At 38.4% G+C, this 11,176-nt stretch overlaps 1 protein-coding gene across 1 annotated transcript; it reads left to right on the top strand.

Moving 5' to 3' along the window:
• The first annotated feature begins 2,217 nt into the window (after positions 1–2,217).
• LOC139465061 (uncharacterized) lies at positions 2,218–5,466 on the top strand. The gene is made up of 3 exons (XM_071246762.1): positions 2,218–2,305; positions 3,134–3,793; positions 5,097–5,466. Exons 2-3 carry the CDS (start codon positions 3,164–3,166, stop codon positions 5,388–5,390), a joined length of 924 nt encoding a protein of 307 aa, XP_071102863.1. The 5' UTR covers positions 2,218–2,305; positions 3,134–3,163; the 3' UTR covers positions 5,391–5,466.
• Positions 5,467–11,176: the final 5,710 nt, after the last annotated feature.

Raw genomic sequence — 11,176 nt, 5'->3', positions numbered from 1 at the left:
AAACAATGCATCTCACTTTGGTCAACGAACAAATAATCTATGTTTATGGTCCCAGAAAATGTTTGTCTGGGATTCGTTTTGTATAGGGCATGGTTGGGTAGTGTAGTGCACAATTCCGAGTCAGGGTAGGTCTTCTGTAGCCTAGCTGTGCTAGTCTAATGCCGAACATTATAGGAAAGTAATGCATAACTGGCTTGGCTTGCTGACGAAATCAAGTTGGGTTTGATGAAACACTTCTCTACCTATACAACTATCGTGAAGCAAACTATATGACGTCGCACCAACGTTTCAGAAACGTAGTTACGAAACAAGGTTGTGTGATGTCCAAGCATGCGTTGAGGTGTACATTTACATTAACGTGGCGTTGCATCTGAACGCAACAGTTCATCACAGTGAAATTTCAAACCATGCATGAACAGTACGTGATGCACGTGCATATAGGAAGCCAACATATAGGGAAACTCAAAATCATTAACGAAATTGTGCTAAGAACACGCTGAAAAATGCCCCAGAGACAGTATCTAAATGAAAATGAACAGACAAAATGGCGAATTGTAGGTGCGATAGATCCTAGTTGCCTGAATGTTGGCAAATAAAAAAATGTAATTTTTCGACTGTGGGACAAGTACTGTCAAACGGTCGGGGTTGCTATGAGACAGGCAGGCCTAAAACGACACATAGACAATATCTTCTCATTACATAAATTGCACTACGCAATAGATCAAATCTGCCCCTGTAATCAATAGAGAATTCCGTACAATAACAGGAAGGCGAATTTCAACATCTACCGTTTAAACCGACTCTAAGCAACCCATCTGAGAGCTAGGCGTCATGTGCATGTATAAGCAAAGGTCTGTTTCTCATATTTGACACTCCCATTGTACCCGCTTTACAAACTAAGTTTACCTATTTAGATTGATAGATTATGTGATGAGAAAGAATATTTTTTTTCACTGCGGTCACCCTGAAATCCAAGATGGCCGCCAATATGGCCGCCACTTTTCTACCTAACTTGTTAACTGTATCATTTCTCCATCAGATGCATTTTATCCGTAATTTCCCTTGTCTTATAGATTATTTTACATTGTAAATATACTTATTTGGTAAGAGAATGTAGACGTCACCCATTGTCGTCATCTAAATTACATCCTTAGCAATTATATTTGTTTGTTGTTTAACGCCACAGTCAGCAATATTCCAGCTATATGACGTCGGTCTGTATAAAAATCGCGTCTTGACAAGATAATCCAGTGATTGACATCATGAGCATCGATCTACGCAATTGGGATACGATGTCATGCGTCAGCCAAGTCAGCGAGCCTGACCACCCAATCCCGTTAGTCGCCTCTTACGACGTAAAATGACGTTTCGTTCTACATGGCCAAAACAGTTTATCCGAGATCACAACTGCTTTTCTCAGCATGAATTACTGAGCATATTTTCTATTTTCTATCCATGCCTCCATTGTTAATATATCCAAAGGTTGTAGAGTTTAAAATATATCATCATAATAAAGGGAACAGACCAAAAGGTTAAAAGGGCCACAAATCCAAGACAAAACGGACCCACCAAAGTGAAAAAGGACACGTGAATAAGCATAAAAATACAGCATAAATAGTTTTAGTTTCTAGTTGTTTGTTCTATATACATGTATTCAGAGATTTAAAACATACCAAATGTATTCTTTTCTATTAAAAACACCCCCTGTTTTGGTTTGTGACCGTTTGACTTTTAGGTGTGGCCATATGGACCCTGGGGATTGTGGACTGTATAACCCGTAATAGCTTGTTTGTTTGTTTGTTGTTTAACGCCGCACTAAGCAATATTCCAGCTATATGACGGCGGTCTGTAAATAATCGCGCCTTGACCAGACAATCCAGTGATTGACATCATGAACATCGATCCACGCTTGAAGACCTATTCTATCCAGGATCTTCACGAGTCTAATAACCCGTATTGAAGACGTACGCTGTTTTACAAATTGAATGTTTTGTTATCATGTAATGTTCTTTTTTATTTGGAATATGTGTCGTTAATGGCGTTATGTTATATGTTACAGTATTTTAAGATAAAAAAAACAGTTTAAAATTCAACCCAACTGTTCGTTATAGGGCGTACATTTCAATTAATGAGTCGCATTCCTTAGTGGTACGGAGGCTATCGTTGGACAATATATAGAGAGAATTGTCTCCCCTGGAAGGAATCCGGAAATACGTAATGGCGCAAAATAGAGCCTGATTCAAACTAAGTCAGCTAGCTGTTTACCAGACGTGTAGACGGTACCATATGTGACAACAGCTTATAGGTATGAATTGGAAAATACATGCAGTTGCTTTATATGTGTTAGTATGTACCTGAAACTGGCATCTGTGAGACCAGAGACCATATAATACGGTCTCTGGTGTGAGTCTGTGACTAACTTCTGAGTAGTCTGTAACTATAGGGGTTCAAACCGTAGCTAAAACCTTTTAAACTTGTAATTACTAGAATGAAGTTATATTACAGGTTCTTTAGAGTCGTTATTACGAAAATTAAAGTCGTTATTACGAGTTCTAAAGTCGTATTTTAATAAAGTACGGAAGCCTATTGGGGTCAAAACCGCACAACTATTTTATTTTTTCCAATGAAAGTCTTCATTACGAGTTGTTAAAGTCGTGAAAACGTGAATAAGGTAGTTACAACAAGTTCATAAAGTCGGAACAATGAGTTACTTAAATTACCGGAATATAGTTGGTATTCAGAGTGCTTATGAGCATGATGAGTGAGTGCAGGAGTAAGTATGGTTTTACACTAGCTGCTTTTAGCATTATTCCAGCAATATCATGGTGGGGGACACCAGAAATGGGCTTCACACATTGTACCCATGTTGGGAATCAAACCTGGGTCTTTGGCATGACAAGCAAATGCTTTAACCACCAGGCTACCTGACCGCCCCTGAGTTAGGAAGTATATAGCAGTTAATAGAACAATGTCAGTAAATTTCATGTATATCATGAATTTATAGGTATGGAAACCTATTGGTCAAAACCTCACATTTGTTTTCTTTTGTCTGAAAGTTGTAACTGATTAGGATAATTCATCGATTCCTGAGTATTTCTGTGTCAGAAATTGATGTTTAACCATTCTCCCACAGGTGGCAAGAGTTAATCCAGCTGTCAACACGATGCATGGCCAGTCATCAACTTGCACTGGGATTGAACACAAAGTTCAACAGAGGTCACTGGAATGGTTTTCACTGCGTAGAAACACACTGATCACAGCATCACAATTTGGAGATGCCATTGGAGTTGGAAGAGGGAAGCCATATGACTTCTTCCTGTCTCTCATTTCAGAAGATTCAATATTCGAGCTGGATGGCAATCTGTTGTCCCATCTACAACATGGCATAGACACGGAAATCATTATAAAAGAAGCTTATGAAATGTTGACGGGGAACAGTGTAAGGGATTCAGGATTCTGGGTTCCAAACAAAGACAGCCCTTTGAAAACTCTGATCGGTGCTTCCCCAGATGGTGTGGTCGTTGATAGAGATTGTCCTGAGAATATTATTGGACTTACAGAGTTTAAAGCCCCTGTGCATAAGATGTACTCTGGAAACAATTTGGACTTGGGTATACCCAGGCAATATATGGCCCAGATTCAGGGTCAGATGGCAGTGGTTGGTGCCCCCTGGTGTGACTTTTTAGCAGTGTGTACAAAAACAAGGGAGATAATGCTGAAAAGAGTGCACTTTCATCCCCTGTACTGGCTCCATGTGTCGGATGTCATAAGGCAGTTCTGTCATACATTGCAGGTATCCTTATACAACTAATTACTCTGGGCAAGGTCTTGGACTGGTGGATCCACATCAACTGCACTGCAGTGAATAATGCACAAAAGCACTAGGTCTCGCATGTTGTAACTTATACATATATATCGCTGTTGTGGGTTTATATACGAGACATGTGGCACTTATGAACATTTGCAAATTAGAAATCACCTGAAACAGCATTATAAGTAGAAATATTTTTCAGAAAGGTCTACTCATTGGTTAAAGAATGCCCGATGGGCTGGACCCAAGGAAGTGGAAACACTGAATACTCAAAGAAAACTATCACTAACCTATGTGAATAACATGATAAATGCTTGATGGTTAAAACATCATCTAGAGCCCTGTAGAGGGAACACAATATGGCATAAGTGATTCACTCACTAGGCTACAAATACAATGTTTGGAAGTTCAGTCCCACTGAAATATGTTAGCAACATTTGTGACCCACTAGGGGGAAAAGGGACCTAATGGGTGCTAGGATACAATTGTGCTCATAATAAAAGATGTTTTGCATCAATTAACTTACTTCCGTGTGGACTGTACAAAAATGTCCTTTTTTTTTTCTTGTTAGTTCGTAATGTTATAAAAACATTATTTCAAAACATTTCAGCATAGATGTCAATAAATCAGACATTATATCTAAAAACTACAATCATTACATAAACAATTATTATTCTGAAAATAGGACTTTTGAGAAAATGAGTCCAAATGTTTGATGCATATGTATCTATGTAATATATGAATTGAAGCTCATGAATATTATTTTTGTGCTCCTAGGATACTCTTGTTTGAAGATTAATAAAAAGGCAAAATGTGATTTTTTCACCCATAAGGTTCCTTATCTCAGTGTTGGTCACATTTATTGTTTGATTTTGCATCATTCTGCACATTTCTTTAAGTTAGCATTGTACTGTGTGATGTGTAGATAAAATATATGTCTAATGAGGATAGTGGGACTTTCAATAGAATATTTCTGTGCCAGTGGGTCTTTCTATAGAATATCCCGGGACAGAGGTATATTATGTCGAAAGTCCCTCAGTCCAAGGGATATTCTGCAGACAGTAGGGCTGGGACAGGTAACTGGGGTACTTGGGTACCATTGGACTACCCGGACCTGTGGTTAGTCATTAGATATATTCAATGACAAAAATTCACTGACTCCATGGTTACTTTTTGCAAGCCTCCGCTAAGAGGTTATTGAATGAAAAGATGGTCCTGTTCTTGCGTGAAACATGACTGCCCCGTCATCTAGTCGCCATTTGTCGAAATCTTTTTCCTGTTACAGGAATCCCAGGTGAGGGAGACTTTCGGACAAGATCCTTTAGAATCTCTGTCCGCGAAGAAGCTGAGGACAATACCGATGCACAGACCCAAGTTCCCGGGGGAGGACAGCATCACTGTGGTGGACCTTCTGGAACAGAAAGATGGGATGTTCCGCGGGCCTTCCAAGTTGTTCATGTCATTTGACCTACTTATGGGTTACCCCTGTACCCAAGGTAACTCAAGCCTGAATATAGACCATGTGTTGGAGAGGATAGACAGCCAGATACATAATCCTACACAAAGTCGAGTTGTGTGATCCTTTACATGTCTTTAAGATGTTATTTATTTTTATTCAGATTTTAAGTGATGAATATTATCATTTTATCCAGTTTATCTGTAACCTATTTTATTATTGTTATTTCAATAATTTGTTCAATAAACTATTAATACATGTCAAAGATACCATTGAATTTTTTTGGGAACGATAACAAATATATATACCAAATATCAAGTTACCAGTTATTGGGCTTATTTTTACTAATTCAGTAATTGGATTATCACAACTTGCCATTACTTCAGTAATTGCATTATCATGGCTTGCCATTACTTCAGTATTTGGATTATCGTGACTTGTCATAACTTCAGTAATTGTATTATCATGACTTGCCATTACTTCAGTAATTGTATTATCATGACTTGTCATTACTTCAGTAATGTATTATCATGACTTGCCATTACGTCAGTAATTGCATTATCATGACTTGCCATTACTTCAGTATGTGTATTATCATGACTTGCCATTACTTCAGTGATAGTATTATCATGACTTGCCATTACTTCAGTGATAGTATTATCATGACTTGCCATTGCTTCAGTAATTGCATTATCATGGCTTGCCATTACTTCAGTAATTGTATTATCATGGCTTGCCATTACTTCAGTAATTGTATTATCATGACTTGCCATTACTTCAGTAATTGCATTATCATGACTTGCCATTACTTCAGTAATTGTATTATCATGGCTTGCCATTACTTCAGTAATTGTATTATCATGACTTGCCATTACTTCAGTAATGTATTATCATGACTTGCCATTACTTCAGTAATTGTATTATCATGACTTGCCATTACTTCAGTAATTGCATTATCATGACTTGATATTGCTTCAGTAATTGCATTATCATGACTTGCCATTGCTTCAGTAATTGCATTATCATGGCTTGATATTGCTTCAGTAATTGCATTATCATGACTTGCCATTGCTTCAGTAATTGCATTATCATGACTTGCCATTGCTTCAGTAATTGCATTATCATGGCTTGCCATTACTTCAGTAATTGCATTATCATGGCTTGCCATTACTTCAGTAATTGTATTATCATGGCATGCATCAACCAAGTCAGCGAGTCCGACCACTCGATCCCGCTAGTCGCCTCTTACGACAAGCATAGTCGCCTTTTACGGCAAGCATGGGTTGCTGAAGACTTGTACAGAAACTGACATTGTTTACCCGACAACCTTTCTAAAGCAGAGGTTATTGGACTACTTCAGTTGCTTTGATTTTTGCATATTATATGATTCAGTACAAGCAACAATCCAATGATGCTCGTGAACCTCAGTTTCAGCAATAATTGGTGGTATCTTACACATTTATAAAAATGGGATCAGTGTCATAATATGTCGATATTTAGGATACATGAAAATTTGGAATATGTACAGAGAAATGAAGAGTCTCTGAGCTCCTTTTTACTATATAGCTATGATAATCATAAACTGTTTTTATCTGTAAAATATGTTCATTTCAGAAACTAGATGTTAGTCTAAAAGTATATATTCTCAGTAAAATGCTTCTTCACAGCCAAACTCAATCAGAAGAGTCTACCGGTAGGTTTAAATATAGGAGTTACTGTAGTCGTAGCGTTACGATCGCTTTGCGAAATGGGGCCCAGGGTATTGATCATAATAGAAAGGAGAAAAAACACCCTGGATCCTTGCGCTTGAAGGAAGGGTTGATGTTTCCAGGTGTGAATACAGTGTATGGCGACTTCTGCACTCGGAGGCTGTTGAGACAAGAGTTGGTTGGTTGGTTTGTTGTTTAACCCCGCACTCAGCAGTATTCCAGCTATATGATGGCAGTCTGTAAATAATCGAGTCTCGACAAGACAATCCAGTGATTGACAGCATGAGCATCAATCCACGTAATTGGGATCGATGACATGTATCAACCAAGTCAGCGAGCCTGACCACCAGATCCCGTTAGTCGCCTTTTACGACAAGCATAGTCGCCTTTTACGGCAAGTATGGGTTGCTGAAGACCTATTCTACCCCGGAATCTTCACTGGTCTTGAGACAAGAGAAATAAAGACCAAGCCCATCTTGCATTTTGAGATTTTTTAATGATACAAAACATATGAAAATATACACCTGAAAAATCTCAAAATTTAATAAGGGACAGTTCATAACCAAGATAAAATTGCTTTTCACTGTTTGTGTTTCTTGTTAACATTATGTCTTGGAAATTGTTTTAATGCATGACTTGGAATCAGCCTCCACAGCAAGTGATTGTAGCAACTCTCCCCTGAATGCAATGTGTGAAAATATAGTCCTGCACAGCCATGTTACAAAATTCTCAGGTTAGCATAGAAAAGTGAGCAGATTTATTAGCGTTCATATCACAACAGATGGGATTTCCTTAGTGTTTGCAGTGATGTTCCCAGTTGTTCCTCCAGCGCAGTAGCTTCATCTGCAGTGAATGCATTACACACCATCCCTTGCAGAATGAGATCATGTTGTAACAGGTAAAGTGTCTTTCACAAAGAGTCAACACACGGAGTTGACATCAAAGGTGGAAACTATCCAACTCAATCATATCAAAACATCATTATGAGTGAGCCATTTGGGTTTAATACCGCTTTTAACAGTATTCCAGTTATATTACGGCATGTCAGCTTAATGTGGGAGGAAAGCCTAAAGTGATGCAGGTCTCGGACGTTTACCACTTCGGTGAAACCCATGAGCACAGGTATGGTGCTGACAAACCTAGAAACATAATCGGGGCAAACTGGGATTCGAAACCACAATCATAGGTGCATAGGTCCGCACAGTGAATCGCAACACCTTAGATAACTGGGCCACCCATGCCCCCCTCATCATTATGAACATATATGGAGACTGATTTTTCAAAATGAGTGTCAGTCCAGAGTGAGAGTAATACATGAATTCTTACACAAGTTTCGTATGACACACATGCTTGTTTAATAGTCTCTCTGTTACCAATTTCTTAATCCTTTTGAGCTCCCCTTTAGAAAAGTGCACTGATCATGACCGCCGCCATAGAAAACCACAATTGTGGAATGACGTCCACAATCTTCAGCTAAGACATTTCTAGTGTGATGTCATTCAAACCTAACATCACAAAAGCTTTGAAAGATGTCAACTATGCCGTCCAGATGTTGGAAACAATACACCGATGCACTTGAAGCGCTACTTGCACGAGTGCACATACGATGTTTATAAACTTTTTGTTATTTGTAACCATATGGGCAATATATATATATATATACTACTCCAAAGTTATAGAACACCTGATATTTTCAGGGCATAGTTAATCTGTAATGGCTGGTGCGTAGTGCAACCCACAGCCTTCCAATTGTGGGTGTTCTTTAACTTGAGAAGTGTATTTTCATCTTGGCTTGCCAAGTTAAATCTCCCAATTTCTGCCCAGTAGATACTTTTTTTTCTGATATCTCCCATAATCTACATTGACCAATGGTTTCCATGTACAAATTAGTTATTTCAATACAAGAACTATTAAATACACTACAGTATCATACAATATATACTGAAGTACTTCTCCCTGATACAAAGCATACCATGTTTGGCCCAGTGCACGAATCTACACTCAAACAGGCTTCCTACCACAATGCCCACATGCTGACAACGATGTCTTGTTTTCAGTTTGTGCACACTGTTTGTAGAAGGGGAGCCAAAGTGGACCTTCCCTATAATCAGCAACACCATGCATCAGTCAAAACAGATTTGACCTGACAAACAGTCAACAGACCAATCCGTGTTTACAACATGTAACATGACACGTAATTCACAAGATCACATTACCACGGGACCTGTGAAGATCCTGGGTAGAATAGGTCCTCAGCAATCCTCAGCAACTAACGGGATTGGGTTGATGCATGTCATGGTATCCAAACTGCATGGATCAATGATCGTGATGTCAAACATTGGATTGTCTGGTCCAGACTTGATTATTTACAGACCGCCATCCTATACCTGGAATATTGCTGAGTGCGGCGTTAACAACAAACAACATAATCACTGGATTCTCATCCATATGGGATCTAAGGAGGTTCTGGGGACCTATTCCACTCATGACAAACAGGCATGATCATACAGTTTCTAGAGTTGCTAAGGGAAAGCTACTCACTGTATGACAGTAAGAGTGTCCTATAAGGAACCTGACATGCTACATACTCCCTGACAAGTTCTGTAATAGTCATGATAAATTTAAGTTAACAGATATAACAACAAGACTAATAAGAATGAATAAAATGAATACCCTCACAGTTACAACAATGACATGTTTAAAAACTCAGAATTAAGTATTTCTCCGTTACCATGGTTACTATAACCTGGAAACAAATGAACAGTGAAACTATTTCTTGCTAATCTGCAGCTTACAAGCAAGCCATCATCTTGACCTTTTTACTTTCAGTCAGGGAAAGTAACCATGGTAACGTGACATACATGCAATCCAGTATTCAATGAACCCATGTAGCCAAAAACATTGTAGACACATATAAAATTCACATAAGCAATAATTTCTGATCTGTTCTGGGATTGAAACAAAAGATACATATTATTTTCCTGCTGTTGGATGAATAAGATAGAAAAACATGCCTCACACATCACTAACGTGAAGGTGGTCGCCTTCATCAGCAGTATTGGTGTTCCATGTTGGGTGGAATATTATGACAACACAAACCTTCACAAAGTTGAACAGAATACACCACATGCAGACTCGACACTACCTAGTTGGATCAACACAAGTTTAAAAATAACAAAGACAAACAAAACTCATTCTCATTAAAATCAGACCTTAGTTCTCGCTACTGCTAAACAAAGATCTGAAGACATCCCATTAGGGGTCACGTCAGAACGACCTTTCATCCGACCAATGAGAGCGTCGCTTACCAGATCATGAAAGTGACAGTCGGAATGTGATTTCTAATCATACAACCTCGAAAACTTTAACACGGGGTATTCCAAACAATAGTTACAGGTTTAACGACTGAATCCATACAATCTTGAACCTTTATTAGCCATTCCACAATGTTCTTTTGTTTAGGTTTCAAATTTGCAATCGAGAATTTGTCAAAATATGTTTTGAAGCGTCGTCGCCAATTTGAAATTAATGCCGTAAAGCATGAGAAAGCTGCTTCTGATTGGTCATTCTATTGGTCAGTCAAAGATCGTGCAACGTCGGTCTGTCGTGACCCGTAATGGGATGTCCTCAGATCTTTGTTTAGGGGTAGCGAGAACTAAGGTCAGATTTTAATGAGATTGAACAAAACTTATTCTCAATTTGCCCACTTAAAACCACAACAAAATACACCTCTCCCTACTCACACATTCAAAGGGACACAGTTCATTACCACAGACAATACTTACACTTGACGTAACACCTCTCATGGTTTTGCTAATTTTATAGGTCCTGTCTACTAAAAGTGGGCAGTGATACCTCATTCACATTTCCAGGTTAACTCATTTGTAAAGCGATATGACCTTATTTCAGTCAACTAATTCCATGGTTATGCTATTTCTAACTTATATATATATATTCAATACTAAATCAGACTGAATATTTGTTTCGTGGCAATGTTGAGTTACAAACAGATATTGGTTTGATATTTTAAACTCTGCTTGAACCTCAAGCTTAATCAACAATAAGCACGACAATTTACCAGATTTTATTTTGATGTGTTCAACATGTTCAAGCAGAAACGTCCTTGCTGTGATTTGAACTCCTGTTAATGCTGATGCTGTTCTTATTGAAAAGATTAAGGTGCAAAAATGTTCCATGTTC

The sequence above is a fragment of the Haliotis cracherodii genome, unplaced genomic scaffold (genome assembly GCF_022045235.1).
Source record: "Haliotis cracherodii isolate W230 unplaced genomic scaffold, xgHalCrac1.p SCAF_1, whole genome shotgun sequence".
Lineage (NCBI taxonomy): Eukaryota > Metazoa > Mollusca > Gastropoda > Lepetellida > Haliotidae > Haliotis > Haliotis cracherodii.
Note: the sequence above shows the minus strand (reverse complement) of the source record. Positions and strands in the feature narration are given on the sequence as shown.

What these genes read in the sequence shown, in the direction of transcription:
- LOC139465061 (XM_071246762.1), top strand. Translation starts at nt 3,164, where the DNA reads ATGCATGGCCAGTCATCAACTTGCACTGGGATTGAACACAAAGTTCAA. An exon ending in AGTTCTGTCATACATTGCAG is followed by an intron (nt 3,794 to 5,096) that starts GTATCCTTATAC and finishes TTCCTGTTACAG; the next exon opens with GAATCCCAGGTGAGGGAGAC.